The 18,268-nt window shown below is 37.3% G+C and overlaps 6 protein-coding genes across 6 annotated transcripts; 1 reads left to right on the top strand and 5 right to left on the bottom strand. All coding sequences in view use genetic code 12, as the record gives it.

The window, feature by feature from the left end:
- Positions 1-369: 369 nt before the first annotated feature.
- On the bottom strand, positions 370-2,127 carry KGF56_000847 (uncharacterized protein; the record flags this gene model as incomplete). The annotated part of the gene is made up of 1 exon (XM_049326798.1): positions 370-2,127. The coding sequence occupies one exon, from the start codon at positions 2,125-2,127 to the stop codon at positions 370-372; it is 1,758 nt and encodes a 585-aa protein (XP_049182111.1).
- Positions 2,128-3,261: 1,134 nt separating this feature from the next.
- KGF56_000846 (uncharacterized protein) lies at positions 3,262-6,060 on the bottom strand (the record flags this gene model as incomplete). Its single annotated transcript, XM_049326797.1, has 1 exon — positions 3,262-6,060. The coding sequence occupies one exon, from the start codon at positions 6,058-6,060 to the stop codon at positions 3,262-3,264; it is 2,799 nt and encodes a 932-aa protein (XP_049182110.1).
- Positions 6,061-6,988: 928 nt separating this feature from the next.
- On the bottom strand, positions 6,989-7,561 carry KGF56_000845 (uncharacterized protein; the record flags this gene model as incomplete). The annotated part of the gene is made up of 1 exon (XM_049326796.1): positions 6,989-7,561. The coding sequence occupies one exon, from the start codon at positions 7,559-7,561 to the stop codon at positions 6,989-6,991; it is 573 nt and encodes a 190-aa protein (XP_049182109.1).
- Positions 7,562-9,250: 1,689 nt separating this feature from the next.
- Positions 9,251-10,555, bottom strand: LYS21 (homocitrate synthase; the record flags this gene model as incomplete). Its single annotated transcript, XM_049326795.1, has 1 exon — positions 9,251-10,555. One exon carries the CDS (start codon positions 10,553-10,555, stop codon positions 9,251-9,253), a length of 1,305 nt encoding a protein of 434 aa, XP_049182108.1.
- A 165-nt stretch (positions 10,556-10,720) lies between these two features.
- Positions 10,721-13,631, top strand: KGF56_000843 (uncharacterized protein; the record flags this gene model as incomplete). Its single annotated transcript, XM_049326794.1, has 3 exons — positions 10,721-10,794; positions 11,579-12,407; positions 12,573-13,631. The coding sequence occupies 3 exons, from the start codon at positions 10,721-10,723 to the stop codon at positions 13,629-13,631; spliced, it is 1,962 nt and encodes a 653-aa protein (XP_049182107.1).
- An 80-nt stretch (positions 13,632-13,711) lies between these two features.
- On the bottom strand, positions 13,712-17,236 carry KGF56_000842 (putative aminophospholipid-translocating P4-type ATPase; the record flags this gene model as incomplete). Its single annotated transcript, XM_049326793.1, has 1 exon — positions 13,712-17,236. One exon carries the CDS (start codon positions 17,234-17,236, stop codon positions 13,712-13,714), a length of 3,525 nt encoding a protein of 1,174 aa, XP_049182106.1.
- Positions 17,237-18,268: the final 1,032 nt, after the last annotated feature.

The following is an 18,268-nucleotide window of genomic DNA, read 5'->3' as shown; positions in this document are numbered from 1 at the left end:
AGAGAAAGTTCATCCTCATTTAATTGATAAAAAATTTGGATCATTCGTATTTGTTTGTATGTATAAGTATAATTCAATTAATCACGCATTCTTTTTGAATTAAAATGTAGCAATTTCTTTAATGTGATGAGGCGATGAAGAAGTGGAGGGTAGCAAACTTAAAAACGAACTGGAAAGCACACAAATTAGTAATTCTGCACAATGAAGCAGGAGACTAGGAGATAATAGAAAGTTGCAAAAAAAAAAAAAAAAAAGAAAAACAAACGCAATATTGCAAATTGCTGCAGGTCATATTGAGATAATGAACTGGAATAAAGACGAACAAAGGGAAAAATGGGGGAACGGCAGTAAATTGTCATTTGATTACTGTTATAGTGACATCACCATGGTGATGTCACATGCCTTTAATAATTGATTTTCTTGAGACGGCACTTTTGATTTAATTTCCATGAGCCCTTTGCTGGCAAGAAATAAAATACTTGCAAATGCATTTGCAGCCAATTTTTTTGAGACTGGCGCCGTTTCATGTGTGGGTGTAGTAATTTCTGGAACCAACTCCAGAAATTTTAGTTGGTAAGTATTACAATCGACATCGAACAGCTCTAATTCAATCAGTTTACTTTTAAAATACTTGACAAAATGGTTTAATCTAGGAGTCAACAGTTTTTCCACCTCACTTGAATTTATTGAAGAGCTACGAGAAAATTCAAAGGATATTTCTTGGTGGTTGTGGTGGTTTTCCTCATGATCAATATCAACTTGTTCTTGTTCTTGTTCTTGTTCATTATTTTCATCTGACTGCTCCAAATTCAAGTCCATACCTAACAAGTCCTCTTCAAACACTTCATCTTGCAATCTCAATTCCTCTCCATACTCTAATACACTTTGATCATAATTTCGCGACCGTTCAATGTGTTGCGCATTTCTAGCTTGTTCAGAAGCTTCATTTTCCATAATTTCGGTACGTTGATAAACCCCCATAGTTCTTGATATCGACTCTTCGAGCATCGAATTGACAAGTGTATTGTTTGTGCCACGCACCCAGGGACGCAAATATGAATGATTTATTGACTCTATTATTTCACTAATATTGTGTATTTTACAGGGCATTCTCTGTTTCATGTTATGGATATAATTGTAATGGTTCAAAATAGCTTCATCCCTAGGCATTGTCGACTCATTATCAAGGCGAAGTTTATAAAGTCGATTTTGTGCTAGGCGGCTGCTGCTACCACCACCACTGGTTTGTGCTTGATTTGACACTGCGTTTGTTGACATTTGGAATTCCTGTTCCATTCCAAACTCTTGGCTTGACAGATTCAAGCCATCTTCTTGTTGTAAGCGTGAGATCTCCAAGTCAAAGTTTGCATCACCGTCATCGTCATCACCACCATTTTGCAATAGTTCATTTTGCATCTCTTTTTGACGAATTTCTTGCAAGTTTCCTTCTTCATCAAATTCCATCCTCACGCCATGTTTTTGATCCTGTAAGAGCTCTTCTTCGTTCCCGTTTCGAAACCCACCGAAATTGAAAGAAGTGTCAAAGAATCCATCAACTTCTTTACTTTCCTGCTCATTCATTGAAAGGGCAAATGCCAACCCACCAACTTGTTCAATTTTGTTTTCAAAGGTAACAGGAAACTCATTCTGGTCAAATTTGGCAATTTGTAATTTTCTTCTTTTGGCAGCCAGATTATCATCTTGACAAGTTCCCAAATCCAAATCCAAGTCCAAGTCCAACTCTGGCATCAGGTCCAAATTCAAGTAAAAATTTGCATCATCTTCAAGATATCTCCCTCGTTTACTACTTACATTACTCGGCTTTTCCAAACTTTCTTTACTCAAAAAACGATGAGAGTTTTGCAATCTCATTTGAATGTAATTGACATCATTTAGAACGTGTGATGTTTTGGTTGTATAGATAATTGAGATGCCATGAAGGATATGCGATTGATATTTTATGTTTGTTTCTGGTTGTTCAATCAATTCTCTACAGATCCGTGGAATCAGCACTTGCATGATTTCTTCTTTTCTAATGATCTTGCTTCTTGAAGATGCTTTAGAGCCTAATGTGGCTAATAGCCAGGCTGTCTGCAAGCCTGATGATGCTTTGTATTCAACCTCCATCTACAACAACAAAAGAAGAAAAAGAAAGAGAGAGGACAAGAGTTTGCAAGAAATAAGAGATGGTGAAATATACATTTGGAAATGAAAGCCAAGGGTGCCACGGGGGTGACTACTTATACCCCCATCATCTTGTTATTGAAATAAGTTGGTTGTAAAATCAATTTGGTTGTAAAAAATTTGGTTGTAAAACTTGGTTGTAAAACTTGGTTGTAAAAATTGGCTGCTAAAAATTGGTTGCTAAAAATTGACTGCTAAAAATTTGGTTGTAAAAAAGAGATTTGATGAAAACGCGACAATAAACGCGACATTAGGAATATACACACTTTGCACGACTAAATCGATAAACTTTTTTCTCTTGTAAACAACACTAAAGATACAAATATCTATGATTAGGCATATAACTATTTATATACTATTCAACTCTTATTCCCAGGTGCCTATTCAACTCTTATTCCCAGGTGCCTATTCAACTCTTATTCCCAGGTGCCTATTCAACTCTTATTCCCAGGTGCCTATTCAACTCTTATTCCCAGGTGCCTATTCAACTCTTATTCCCAGGTGCCTATTCAACTCTTATTCCCAGGGTGCCTATTCAACTCTTATTCCCAGGGTGCCTATTCAACTCTTAATGCCTTTACAATATAAGAATATGACTCTATAATATAAATGTATATGACTCTATAATATTATTTATATTAATCTGTAATAATAATCTTATCAATAAAGTTTATAGAAATTATAATATATACTAACAAGTATATTTCCTTCATAAGGAGATATGGCTCTCTTAGAAGTGGCTACCCTCTATTAGATATGGTCCTCCTATAACTAGATACCTTCTATCAGATATGGCTCTCTAATAACTAGCTACCCTCTATCAGATATGGTTCACTCAGTAGCTTGCACTATCGAGCAAAGCGAGATAGCTTGATAGTGTTGCTCAATAGTGCTGTTTGATAGTGTCACTCAGTAGCTTGCTACAACACTAACTCGCGTTGCTCGATAGTGTTGCTCGATAGTGTTGCTCAATAGTGTTGCTCAATAGTGCTGTTTGATAGTACCACTCAGTAGCTTGCTACAACACTATCTCGCGTTGCTCGATAGTGTTGCTTGATAGTGTTGTTTGTATTATAATTACGTCATTTTATACTGTATGTTTGTAAACTTTTCGTAAATCAAAACAAACCATTTTACCGTTGACTCATAATCATCACCATCTATAGCCTCGTATAAATATGTAAAAGTACTCTTTATCAAACGATTTTTATACCATACCTCGTTGTTTTTTACATTGAATTTGGCATTCCCGTAAATGACTGAATCATAGTAATACTCCTTGTCTGGTGAACCACTGCCCTCTAAAATACCATCCAGTTCTGTCTCATCGTCATTGCCATTGCCTTGTCCGTGTGGCAGTTTGCTTGCTAAGTAAATATAGTCTTGATCATTCAACTTCATATCCCTTTCCAAATGTAACAATTTATAATTGGAAACTTTAAATTGGGCAAAATGTTGAAGTTTCTTGTAGTATCTATACCATGGATAATCTCTTGTTAATCCATCTTCAACTTGTTTATTCCATTCATCAAATATCTTTGATTGCTGTACCGTCTCATTCAAGAGTTTTGTAAATTGATTTACTATTTGATGAAAAGCAACAGGCGCATCGGTATCAAGGTGTTGGAAAATCGAATATTTATATATGAGGTAGCTTGGAACTAACTTTTGGTCCCAAGCTTTCAACTTTTGCTCCTCACTTTCCAAAAAAGTCTTATAAAATGACTCGATTTTCCTAATGTATGCATACGTCCGATAATCAACAACTTCATGTTCACTCAAACTGATTCCCAACAACCCAATAAATCTGATTAATGACCCATGAAGCAACAAGTCATTGTCAATTGACTGTTTGATTAACCATTCACGAGAGTAATAATTGGAATTTGGTATATACCTAGCGCCATCTCTCTTTTCATTGTTCGTGAACTTTAAATCAATGGTTGGCGTAGAAAGGTGTTGTTGAAAGATCTTTGACTCCGAGGAAAACGCAGACCACCCGAGATTATTATTGATGCTTAAATTGTCCTGTTTTTGCCAGTATCGGTGTAATGTCGTGTAGCTTTCATCATCATCATCATCATCATCATCATCATCATCATCATTATCATCGTCGTCATCGTCGTCAAAAAATAACTTGTGTTTTGTATCACTCAAAGTTTTCATCATTGTTGCTTCTTTCGGTATAGGAATTAGCTTTGAGGTTTTGCGTAATAAATGATTAAATAACGGGTTCGAGTCTACATTGAAATTACTTCCGGTTACCGCATCGCCATTGATATTTATGTATGAAAGAACTGGCCTCGTTGGATCGAACACGCTGGAGTCATTTGTGAAAGCTTCAACACCCAATAAGTCTAAATGCGATGCATCCCATGAAACAAACTTTATATTCCTCAATGGTTTCCAGCCTTGTTTTATTAATCTTTGGTAATTCCTCATAACTTCAAACATGATAGCATGGCCCGATAATGGATTGTTCAAAGTATAGGAGTCTCGCCTAGCTCCAATAATAATATCGGCATCATTCATAATACCTTTAAGTGTCCCTACGACATTGGTAAGTTTTCGTGGAGTTTCATCATACGAGTACACTGAGTTTAACTCAAGCTTGAAATTGTACCTAGATTGTGGCTGGTAATCCCATTTAGCAAATGTCTTAATATTCAGAGGTGTGGGTTGTGTTTTTAAGATAGGTGTCACCAACTTTTTGCTTATTGGCACAACTGGAATTTTAACTCGTTTGTCATTGCAACCTCTGGAAATACCAAGGTTGATATTTGGTGACTTTGAGTCTTCATTGCCGATATCAGGTACTTCAAAATAGGTCAAAACACCAATGGCGCCGTGGTGTTCTGCAAGGGCCAATTTCTCTCCAACGGTGATATTTCTCTCATCGAGATGTGTTTTGATAATGAATATTTTCCCATTCAATGGTATATCATTTCGCAAAAGCTTTTGATAATCTTGGGGAGTTCCTTGATTCACAAATATATAATGACCTGAAACATTTGCATCAACTCCAAACCCGTAAAACGCAGGGGTTTTAAAATTTGGCTCCAATATATCACACAGGTAAATGGGGACATTTTGTGAGTCTAGTAATCTCAAACTTGAGCTTTCAGGTTTGGGAACACACGCTTTGTAGCTAAACTTTTCCACTTTTAACCCAAAATTCTTGAAATTGGACTCAATGTAAAAAGTCAACTCAGGATTATCGTCATGTATGAGATTATACTTTGACTTGTTGTTTATCAGTGTAAAGTTGGTCAACCAAGTGTTTATAAACTCTTCAGTAGTTAGGTTTGTAAGACTTTTACCTATTCCTGTTATTTGTATGAAATTTCGTTTCACATCAGCTTTAGTCAAATGAATGCCGTGCCACCTCCTATAATCTCTCGCTAGTGAGGTTCTTGGTAAAAACGTTAGTTCAAAGATAATTATAGCAACAACTCCAAGACAAAATGTCCAAATAAAACTAGGTCTTTTTGCAAGCTTAATAATTCGACTCATGTTGTCATCGTCATCGTCATCGTCACCGTTACCGTCATCTTCTTCTTCATCATTATTTTCATTGTTGTTATATCGCGGCAACAATGCGCTCGTTTCATTAGCTGGATCTTCCAAAGCGGAGGAGGACCTTGGATAAACTTTTGGCGACTGTTCACCATCATCATCACCACCACCATCACCATCGCCACTACCATCCGTTTGTAATAATGAAGGCTCGGTTATATTGGTATTGAGACTCGCTCCGTTACTCCCGCCAATAGTAGATTTATGTGTCGCAATTGTAGAATTTGCTGCAGTAACTGAACTAGTTGCATCATTACCTCTCGCAGCTATAAGATCTTCGCTACTAACATGTTTAGGCATCTTTGAAATAAAACTCTCCAACCAACTAGTATTATAATAGTGGAAAAATTAAAAGTCCGAAAACTTATTGGTAAGCGGCGGCTAACAAAAGACTTTTTTATTTAAGCTCAAAAATGATATTCATCTAGGGTGATAAAGAAGGTTTAAATGGAAAAGGGCTGGTCTCAACTGAAAAGGGTGGTCTCACAAGTCAAAATGAATAAATGGAATGGGTGTTTAATCTTAAAGAGCCACCTCTTAAATATATATTACTAGACCATGTGGGTGTACAAGAGGAAAAATAAAAAGACTAAACGAGAGAATCAAAACTCTTCCCACCTAGAGAAGAGACAGTACCGATGCGGAAGATGGTGAGATGATGCAGGAAAAAAAGTATGGGCTGAGCCAATGATGCAACTAGAAAAGCAATCAAGATTGTAAATGTAGAGACTAGTGAGCAAAGCGAGCTAATGGGGCGATAAAAGTTCTAGTGAAGCGATAAAAGTTCTAGTGAGGCGATAAAAGTAGAGGAAAGTGAAGCGATAAAGGTAGAGACTAGTGAGGCGATAAAAGTAGAGAGTAGTAAGGCGATAAATGGATCGGTCTTAATTACTCTTGCCCATACGGCTTTTTCTTCAACTCTGTCTAGTCAAGGAAGGTAAAAGGAACGGGAGAAGTATTAAGCAGAGAGACGATGATGGATCGATATGGGGGGGGGGGGAAGATAAAAATAACGTTACGTCATAGGTTTGTTGTTAAGAGAAAAAAGAAGAAGAAAAAATAAATAAATGAAAAAAAGAGAAAATAAACTGTGTCACGCGACACTCACGTGAATCTTGTAACGAAGCAAGCGTCTATTAAATATGGTTCAGTCAGTAGCTTACTACAACACTATCTCGCGTTGCTCGATAGTGTTGTGTCTAGTCTGGCCATCGTCTATTTTGCATCTTCAGTTTAAGAGTGCTTGTACTGCATCATAGTCAAACATATTTACACCTGATTGTAGTGTTTTTGCCAACACAACCAATGATTTTTCATTGAAATCTGGCTTTTTCCGCAATTCATCCAAATCAGCATCAAACTCCATTGTCATTAGTTTGAGAAATTTGTTGTTCATCTCCTGTCTTGACGCATCAACAGATTTGGTTACTGCTGTGAGATCTGCTATATTTTTAAGAGCGCTTGCTGTGTTTGTGTTTGTCACATTAGATATCGATGTAATTGGAAACGGAATTGTTTCAAGTTGTTGCTTTTGACAAACAGTCAAGTTGTCAGGAGCTTTATTATTTTCTTTACTACTTTCCGAATCTGACTCTAGCTCAATATCCTCGATATCTTCTGTAGTTTGTAGAGCGTCTTCTTGTTCGTTGATGTTGCTCTCATTAGATGATTCCAATTCCGATTCCGATTCCGATGACGATGACGATTCTGAAGAAGAGGAAAAATCTTCTGTTCTTCTCTTTTTCCTTCTTCTGTTAGATAGTTTTGACTTGGTGGTTTTCACAGGTTTCTCAACTCCCATCTTACCTCTTCAATTGTGGAAAAGGATACATTAACTTTTAAATCAATCAAATCTTGACATACTCTGGGGTTGTTGTTTTTTTTTTTTTTTTTACAAGAGATGAGGTATGAAGAGATTGTATGCAGTAAAGTCATCGCACAGTAGTTGCTTATCGAACCTGCAACCGCCATCTTGAAGAAAAATGTTACTCCTTGAGTCATCGTCATTGAGTCATTACCTTTGGCATTTCCATTGTAGCTATTGAAAATACTCATACGGACTAGCAAGCGTGGACTAGCAAGCGTGGACTAGCAAGCGTGGACTAGCAAGCGTGGACTAGCAAGCGTAGACTAGGAAGCGTGGACTAGCAAGCGAAGCGAGCTAGTCCATATGAATAGTGAGTAGTAAGTAGAGACTCTTTCGCTTCGCTCACTAGTTCATATGAGTAATGAAGAGTAAGTAGAGACTATTTTGCTTCGCTCACTAGTCCTTATGAGTAATGAGTAGTAAGTAGAGACTATTTCGCTTCGCTCGCTAGTCTATATGAGTAGTGAGTAGTAAGTAGAGACTATTTCGCTTCGCTCGCTAGTCTATATGAGTAGTGAGTAGTAAGTAGAGACTATTTCGCTTCGCTCGCTAGTCTATATGAGTAGTGAGTAGTAAGTAGAGACTATTTCGCTTCGCTCGCTAGTCTATATGAGTAGTGAGTAGTAAGTAGAGACTATTTCGCTTCGCTCGCTAGTCTATATGAGTAGTGAGTAGTAAGTAGAGACTATTTCGCTTCGCTCGCTAGTCCTCACTCCGCTCGATAGTGTCATTAATCAATAGTCTCGAGTTAGAGAAAACCAAATTCACATCAGTCGCACCCTTCTTTTTTCTCTCAGATTTTTAAAACATGTTTCTTTTTATGAATAGGTAAGTTCGGGTCAAAAGGATTTATTACGTCCGTGGGGTCAATCCAATTGGTGGGAAGTATCTTCGTATTTCATCCATTATAAAGCTGCTTCAAACAACTTCTAAAAGCAAATATTGACCAGTACATGTAACAATTATATGTAACTACGCCATCTTCTTTTTTACTCTGTCTCTATCTTTATAAGCTCATTTTTTATTGCAAATTTTTTTTTTTGATTCTTTCTCTTTCATTTTATCATGACTTTCTATGGGAAACACATGCCTTGAGATCTGAGAGCTTACCATTGCCTTGAGATCTGAGAGCTTACCATTGGTACAAAAGTCATAGTCTGAAAGTGGAGGATTTTGTACCTGCCTAATGAGTTGAAGGGGTTTGACTTTTTTTTTGAAAAAAATTTACAATAATGTATACTCTCATTGAATATATACTCACCCTCGTTGCTATTATAAACTTGATTGCGGCAGCTGTCATATACCGTACCGACAAAAAAGAAGGCGTCTCGATAACTTCTGGTAAACACTTCAAGAGTTTCAAGATTTGCATTACAATGTCAATCATGTTTGGTATTGTTTCAATGTGCTTGACATTGATGCATAAACTCTGAAAAGCATCCGCATTTGACTGACACTATCGAGCAGAGCGGGATAGTGGAGCATCGTTGACTGACACTATCGAGCAGTTACCGTCACAGAAAATTAGAGTAGACTCAATTTAGATAGCTTAATATATAATTTACCTATATATAAAGTATCTCTCTTCTTCATTTTTTTTTCTTCCTTATGCTTTGGGGGCTCTCATGCATCAGATTCGTTTAGTCCCTCCAAGATGTGAGGAACTTTAGGTAATCCAGAACTAGTTGGTTTAACTAAAGGTGTTGTTAAGTCAGAATGAAAATCCTTGATTATAGAATCAACATCATCAATATTCAACTGTCTCACATCACCCAATTTTTTAATTTTTTCAGTAACTTCTTTACATTGTGCATCCGTTAAATGCAAATTTAACTGGTCAACTCTCGATTTGATCGCATTCCATCCAGTTAACCTATTAGCAAAATGAATATACCTAGTTAATCCAAAATCACTTGGGTTTAAAATTTCATAAGTTGACGGATTGGCCAAAATGGCTTTTGCGTGAATACCTGCTTTATGTGTAAATGCACAGAACCCGGTGATTGGATTATTGAAAGGGATATTGACTTGCACTGCTTCAGCAATCAAATTCTCCAAATCTCTGATCTTGTGCACTTTGTATTTGGACAAGACATAATCGCGGTCAGCTGCAATCATCCTTGCCATAAATCCACCCAATGGAGTTATCCCATTTCTTTCACCAATTCCCAATACACTTACATCAACCAATTTGGCTCCACCTTCTAAAGCAGTATAAGCATTGGCAATAGCACAACCAGTATCATTGTGGAAGTGACACTCGATATCACAATTGACAACCGATTTCAAAGTACGCACTAACTCATAAACCTGTCTTGGATTAGCGCAGCCAACAGTATCGGCAATACCAACTCTATTGACACCTATTTTATCCACTGTACGATATATATTTAGCAAATCAACCAAATCTGATCGAAAACTGTCCTCTGACGAAAATCGAATTTCTATTCCTTTTGATTTGACAAACTCTATAACTTCGATTGCACTCTGTGCTATATAATTCATATCTTTGCCGTGACTGTATGTTCTTAAAAATTGTGACGTACCAATAACGACATCTACTCCATCGACCCCAGTTTCAACAGCAACTCTTGCATCATCCATATGACACCTGATATGAGTCAATATCTTAGCTTTTAAACCCAATTTACAAATAGCCTCACAATCTCTTCTACTTTGTTCCGATGCCACTGGTGAAGTCAACTCAATGTAGTCAACGCCAAAATCATCTAGAGCTCTAGCTATTTTAATCTTGGTTTCCATGTCAAAGAAAGCATTTGCAAATTGTTCTCCTTCTCTTAAAGTACTTTCAATTAATTGGAAATTACCAACATTGGAAAGATAATCAGCAGGGTTAGGGCCATATGGATTTTGCTGAATTCTTTGGTTCAAGCTCTCGTTGACTTGCCTAAATGATTTTGTGGACATCTTTTTTGGAGTGCGGGAGGGGAGAGCTCTTTTTGCAAGATAATGTTACCCTTTCTATATTTGAATATGGCGTTTAGTCATTGGATAATGACAGAGAGGGAGCAGGCTAGAAAAAGGCGATGCCTTGATTGGTAGCGCCAAGGTATCGTATCGATGTGGATGTGGATGGATGTTGTCTGCCTCATCATTATTGTCGCTGCTGCTGCTGCTGCTGCTACTGCTGCTGCTACTGCTGAAAAGTTTGGATACGGCTAGCCCACAAGAAAAGTTGGCAATTTACCCAGTATGATTGATTTCTCCAAACTCCAACATTTAAAAGATCACCTCCTACCCTCTACAACAACACAAAGTGCTCCACTATCGAGCAGAACGAAATAGTGCTCACGTGACCTACGTACTCACAATAGTATCTGCAAAGTGTTAATAAGATCTGGTATGCTCCACTATCGAGCAAAGCGAGATAGTGGAGCATAGCGTCACTCAATAGAGTCACATAGTATCTCTCGATAGGTGTCGCATATCATCTCTCGATAGTGTCTACAAAGTGTTAACCAGAGCTAGTGTGGAGCTCCACTATCTCGCTCTGCTCGATAGTGGAGCATAGTGTCGCATAATGTTGAGTTGGTAGCGTAGTTTCTGAAACAGCAGGCAAAATTTCTCCTTTTGTCAGTCTCATTTCGAGTCAACAAAGTGCATGTAATCTAATCTAAATTTATAGTTGTACTTACTACTTCTTCAATTGCAATCAAAACAAAGATTAACCATCTGCACAAACCTTCTCCCACACGTGATCTGCCTTTTTTTTTTTTTTTTTTGCAGCATGGTTGCAAAATTTATGAAAACTTCAGCAAATTTGCAGCCAGTTTCTCGTATTTCCATCGTACAGTAAACGTTTTGTTTTATTTCATTTTTTTTTTTCTGGTGACTCTGGGATTGTTTTATAATTATCATGGAATAGAATCGTCGTTGCTTGAGTGAAATGGCCAAAGATAACGCCTTGTCTGGGAAGAAGCGAGGTGTTAGGAGAAGAAGCGAAGTGTTGGCTAAACCTAGGCGGAGGGAGGAGCGTGAGCATGAACAAGGAGCGGCTCATTTAGAGCCGTCCATATCTGCCGATGAGGATATTGACTTTGAAAATGATTTGACCTATTTACTTACTAATAAAGAAGTAGAGAAGACTCAAGCAGAAACAGTATATATACCTAAAGAACTGATTTCTGAGATTGAGATTGAGATTGGAGTAGGGAATAATAGACGTGGTAAAAACAAGAAAAGTTCAACAAGTAATAATGGAAATAATAATAAGAGCAATTGTCATTCTCATCATTTCACGGTAGCGGAAGTTATTCTGGACATGGCTGGCCTTGACTTTTCAAGTGATAATGAGGATGAATTTGTTGAGATTGATGAGATGGTAATGGTAGATCAAAACACACAAGGTTCTTTGAAAAAACTGAAACAATATCCTAGTGGTATTTCTTTGAGCGCTCAAGACAAGCACAAAGATAAGTCAGGAAAGGTCACAAATGGGAAAGTACTGGCTGATTTAGCCACCGAAGGGAAACAAAAGAGAAAGAGAAAGAGCCTGAAAAAGTCCAGGAACTCTCCTTCTACATTGTCGAACGAAAAAGACAGGAATCAAGGAATAGGGGAAATTGAAACCGTGTCTCAAGAAGAACAAGAGAAAAATAGAGGTGAAAGGAGTTTAGAACAGAAAGGGAACCAAAAGACTATAATAAAAGAAGTGAAATTGAAAACTGAAGATTCCCGTATCTACACAAATAACAAACCCGTTGACGGAAAAACTCCAAACAGGATAGATACACCTAACAATCAGCAACATTCACCAAATGTACGTAAGAAAAGTAAAAAAAAAAAAAAAAAAGTTTCAAGCAAAGTTTAAAACGTTTTAACCTCAGAAAGGAAAATGTGGATACAATGGAAGGCATTTCGTCTTCTTTTCTGAGGTGTGACGATAAAGTTTTTGTGATAGAATACTAACTAAAAAATTTCTTAGGAATCCGTATATAAGGAACAAGCTCCAATCATGGATGACGTAACCAACAAGCAATTGCTGAAGGAAGGGCGTGAAGGCATCAAAAAAATGACGCGGAGAGAAAAGAGAGAAATGAGAAGAAAAGAGTTTAAGAAGCAAAAGGAGGAGGTGCAAAAGGAGGAGGTGGTGCAAAAGGAGGAGGTGGTGCAAAAGGAGGAGGTGGTGCAAAAGGAGGAGGAGGTGCAAAAGGAGGAGGAGGTGCAAAAGAAGGAGGAGGTGCAAAAGAAGGAGGTGCAAAAGGAGGATGAGGAGCAGACTTCAATAAAGACAAGTCGACAGAAGTGTTCTACAATCAGTTCAAGTAGTAGCACGAGATTTGGTGTAACCCTAAATTCAGTTAATTCAGCAAGCAAAGCATTTGTTGACAGGTTACCAGAAGCTCAGCCCATAAGAACCATTATTGGTGTATCGCACAAGCAAATCCTTGAAAATGATTTATCAGATGTTAAAATCAAAACAATATTAAACTCATCATCGGTGTCTAAATATGCACAGCTTTGCAAGACTTTTACTTTCAAAAATTCAGAATCATTATTTGCAAACGAAGAATTCAAGCAGATGTTTTTTCAATTATGCGTAAATGTAGCTTTGTTTGAATCATCTGGGTTTAGCAAAACGATGTTGAAATATCCTCAATTAATGACTATTCTCAGTGATTATCCTGAACTCAAATTAGAAAACACTAGAACTTCCATTACTGCGTCAAAAAAGAATTCCCATTCTCACGATTTGGATTATTCTATTTTCGCATACCTCGGTCATATCCTAATTTGGGCCATCTTTTTACAACGTGGGGCTCATATGCCTTTGTTGAGTGAAGAGTATGGCATTGATGTAACACCAAAGACGGTTAGATCAAAAATCGGTGGATTGCATTTATGGGATAAAATATTTAGAGAATTGAAAGGTATGAACTCAAAGCGTTGGAAACACATTCTAAAATTTAGAAATAGCTTCTTATTTGAAGAAGACCAGATAGTGATCATCTTGAGATTTATGAAGACAAAAAATATCCCATGATTTTTGAAAAACTTTCGAAATGAAACCTATTAATTATATGTTTCCTCTTTTTCTTCTATTTTCTTTCTTTCTTTTTTATTTCAATCTTGTTGTACCTTGGCATAACTCGGTGGTCTCAACCTTCTATTCAAGTATTGAACCAACCATACTGGGAACAAACTTACGGTCAAAATCACTCCAGTTTGCCAAGTATACGCAAACGAAGCTATATAAGTGAGATCGAAGTACTCTGATAACATAGGTATTGAACCCACATATGCCAAAAACGTTACAATTATTGTACTTGCCATTATTTTGTTCCACTTATTGATCGACATAGCAACCATAATCAACTCATTATACACTAAGCAAGAAAATGAAATGGCAACCATTGAAGTGAATTTCTTCTCCAGTAATGTTTGAAATTGTTGAGATATTACTTGGATAACACTGCCCTGAAATAATGATATAAATACCCACATGAAAAATGTCCTGTACGATAAAGACTTCCCCAATATTAACTCTTTATATAGCTCGGGATATAATTTAGTTAAATGCTCATCAATATCGCAATCTAATGTTAGCGAGAAAACTGGGGCCATGGTATAAATTGTGGAGTATCCTACCATCAACCACCCTTGGTATAACGCTAGGGGCTCGAAATGAGTCGAAACTGAGTATACAACTTGAGCAACAGAAATTAAAAGTCCACGATGTATAATAAACTGTGCTAATTTAGCCGATCTCTTGTAAGAGTTTCGACCATGCCAAAGTAACAATTTGGAAAGATAGCAAAACTGATCAATACTGAAATCTGCAGCCAAGGATGCTTGTTTCCCTTCTTTTCCAACTATACCAACACCAACATCCGCTGACTGTATCATACTCACATCATTACCTCCATCACCAATACAGCATACTCTCTTGCCAGTGATTCTCCGTATAAAAACTGCTACATCAGCTTTTTGCTGAGGTGAGCAACGGCATGCAATTACTGCAGGTAAATGAATAACAATATCAAAGAACTCATTACAGAAATACTTTGTATAGGTGGCCAATGATTCTCCGTCAATGAGCAAGCAAGAATTTTGATTGGTTCTAAGATATTCTAATTTGCCCATAGCCAAATCCGGATCACTTAGTTTTGTTATCTCATTGACAAACTGACCACGAGATATCAATCTTGCACTAATGGAAACACATTTTGCTGTTTCGACTTTATCACCAGTAAGCATCCATATTTTGATACCGGCATTTCGCAACAATTCAATGGACGGCTTGACATCATGTTGTAGTTTATCCTCCACTCCAGTTAAACCAAGCAATTCCAAATTTCGCTCGAGGTAATAGCTAACTACTTTTTGCATTGCATAGTCTCTATCTTGCATAGACAACGAAGCCTCATTGTAGTTTTCCACAAATTCTTGATACAAATTGGTAGTTAGCAATTTTCTTCCAACAACTAAAGTTCTGAGACCCTCACGAGCCATGTTACCGGTTTCCTCATCAAGCCAGTCGTTAGTATTAACGATATTTGCCATGACCGTGTCTGCGCCTTTTTGCATGAACCAGATCTCATCCTTGAGCTTACTTTTAAGCAAAAGCCCCATACGTTTTGTTTCCGAGCTGAATGGGAAATTATACAATATTTCAAATTCTAGCAACAGGTTGGTGTGCAAATGCATTAATGTGATGGAGTGTCGATCACGCTTATACAACTTTAATCCGACGGAATCACAAAATTTAACAATGGCAATTTCATCTGGTGAAGCAGCTTGGTATGATATTGCACCAAAGCCTGGATTTCCACTGTCGTCGTCATCGTCATCATAAACCGGGGTGACGTTATGACACAATGCAAGTGTCAATATTAAGTCGCACACTTTGGCTCCAAGATCTTTCTTTTTCACGCCAAATTGAGACGAGTTTAAGTAGCAAATAAGATTATTGATGTACTCGCTAACAATATCAATTGTGTCTCCTGCATAGCTTACTGTTCCAAGATGCAATTTCTTCAACTCCATCTCATTTCTTGTTAATGTCCCTGTCTTATCACTCAATAGATATTCTACTCTTCCCAAGTCTTCTGGTATAGTTGATGTTCTAACGATAGTATCAGGAATAGATTCATCATTTTGGATTTGAGAAGCATAAACTGATTTTGCAAGGTCCAAATTAACTCGCAAAGAAACCGGAATAATTGTAGAAAATAAAATGAGAAATCTCATAATGTCAATGTACCACGTCTTTTTCAACGGGAAGCCCTTGGCTAAAACAAGAGCCACAGAAAGTCCAAATACAACAGCACATAGTATCTTGGATAAACTGTTTATTTCAAGTTCAAGTAATCCCGTCTTTACACCACTCCTTGTTGTATTCATCAGCTGCCGCGTTTCAATGCCTGTATATATCACTAAACCAATTGCAGCACCGGAAGCTAGCACTGTATTGGCCCATAAGGTTTGGTCAACCGTCAATGGATATGTTTCAGCAGAAGTTGGTGAAATTGAACCATTAGCGGTGGGGGGATTATAAACCAACTGTCCAGTAAAACTGTGTATTGACTTTGTTGGATTACCCACTATTATTGACACGCAATTTATTATCTGAGACACGTTTGAAAAGTTTTGAGTCACGTTTGGAGCAACTCTCAATTTCCAATCCGTTTCACCATCCAATTGATCTGTTTTAATGAAAACTTCACCAGTTTTCTCCGAAGATTGGAGCAAAACCATATCTGCTGGAATTCTAACATCTTTGTTTAACTTCACCAAGTCGCCTACTTTCAAATCTTTTGAGGGAATATATCTTGGTTCCGTTGTCAATGATGATGCATCTGCAGAGTTTCGATTGAGAACCTCGTAAACTTCGTAATTCTGCTCTCTATCTCGACGACGTCGACTTATATCGTCTCCTGCTTCTTTCATCATTGTAACTGTGAGGACAAAAGCCAACGGTACAATGTAGGAAGATAGATATCCTATTCTCAACTGTGGTACTATTTGGGATAGTGCAACGACTAGGAAGTATAAATTAAAAAAAAACTTAAACTGTTCGTATAGAATTATTGGTATAAAAGTTATTGGGTTATATTTTGCATTTGAAATGGCATTAGATGGGTATATTTTGCTTGCTCGGAGATTTGTTGTTTTAGCCGAAATGTATCTTTCGTCACATAAGTTATTGATTCTGAAATCTGAAGCACCAGACTCTTTTAATCTATTTTGATTCAAGTCCCTTTTGGCATCATTGAACATCAAGCTGAAATTTTTGAAAAGTTGCCTCACCTTTGACGACACGCTTCTTGTCGCAAGGGTTACTGAACTCGACGAAGCAAACCGATTTGTTAGTCTTTGAGGATCCGCTATAAGAGGAAAGTCGTCACCACCATCACCATCACCATTATCATCATCCTCGTGGTGCTCTATACTACCTTCATCGGTTCTACCGCTTATTGTTCTAAGCGGTATAGCTCCAACCGAGTTTAAGGAGTTATTTCGACTATTTTGACTTTGAAAATTATTCTTAAACTCCCTTGACTTTGAATATGTGTTCAAGTTACTAGTAGCACTGTTTAACGCTTTGTCCAAGGAATTATCAAGTTCATCGAATGAGTCTCTATCCATGTGGAGGGAATATCGCCCAGAAGACGAAACCATCTTATAATAATGCCCAATTTTCTTTACCTTTTCTTCAAGCTTTTACTTCTTCTCACTGCTAGCTCCAAGCTGCTAAAGAAGAACTTATACATATGAATCAACCTTTCATATATAATCCATCAGGGCTTTATTTTCAAGGTTTCTTTGTTGAATCTGTGCTACCAATTGTGGTTTTAGAATAGGGTAAGGAAAGGTTTCTGATAAAGCTTTCATCTTGGTGTGGCAGACTAGACGAGTGTCGATAGGCTATCGAGCAAAGCGAGATAGTCTATAGAGAGATTATATATGGGGTAATTTGCTTTGCCCGATAGTGTAGAAGTAGAGTTGTTGGTAGTAATATGTAGAGTACTATTGAGTTTGAGTTAAACTGATGCAAAAAAAACTAGACGAGTGAAACGAGTCTAGTAGATGGTAAAGAAGAGAGAGAGAAGACATAAATATAGAAAGAAGAGAGAGAGTAGTAATATAGAGAGAATAGATATATAGAAAGAGTAAAGAGAGAGAAAAGAGAGTAAATAAAGAGAGTAGAGATATAGAGAGTAGTGTCTTCTCGCTCTGCTGGATAGTATAGAGAGTAGGTACATATCAATGGATCGAGAAGTCTCTGTTACTAGTTTGTACAAATTAGAGTAGTTTCAACCAAACAACTAGTTCCTTTTGCTTAACCAGTGCATTTGCTTAACCAGCTCCTTTTGCTTAACCAGTGCCTTTGCTTATTAGCTATTTGTCATTCTGTCAAAATCAGCCGTCACTCGAAAAATAAAACTACAAGGCTACATAGCAATATCAGTATATAAGCTTTCTACATTGTATATGTACATATCATTGAATAATATATACCTATGTCTTTGCTAATATACCTGTCTTTGCTTATATACCTATATTATTGCTTATATGCCTGTAAGAGCGGTACTGAATAGCTTGTTACAACACTATCTCGCTCTGGTTTGACAGTTATAACCGAGCAATGTAAAACCTTGCAAATCGATTGAATCACTT

Source organism: Candida oxycetoniae (assembly GCF_023343755.2).
Source record: "Candida oxycetoniae strain CBS 10844 chromosome Unknown scaffold5, whole genome shotgun sequence".
Lineage (NCBI taxonomy): Eukaryota > Fungi > Ascomycota > Pichiomycetes > Serinales > Debaryomycetaceae > Lodderomyces > Lodderomyces oxycetoniae.
This window is presented reverse-complemented; position numbering and strand designations above follow the sequence as displayed.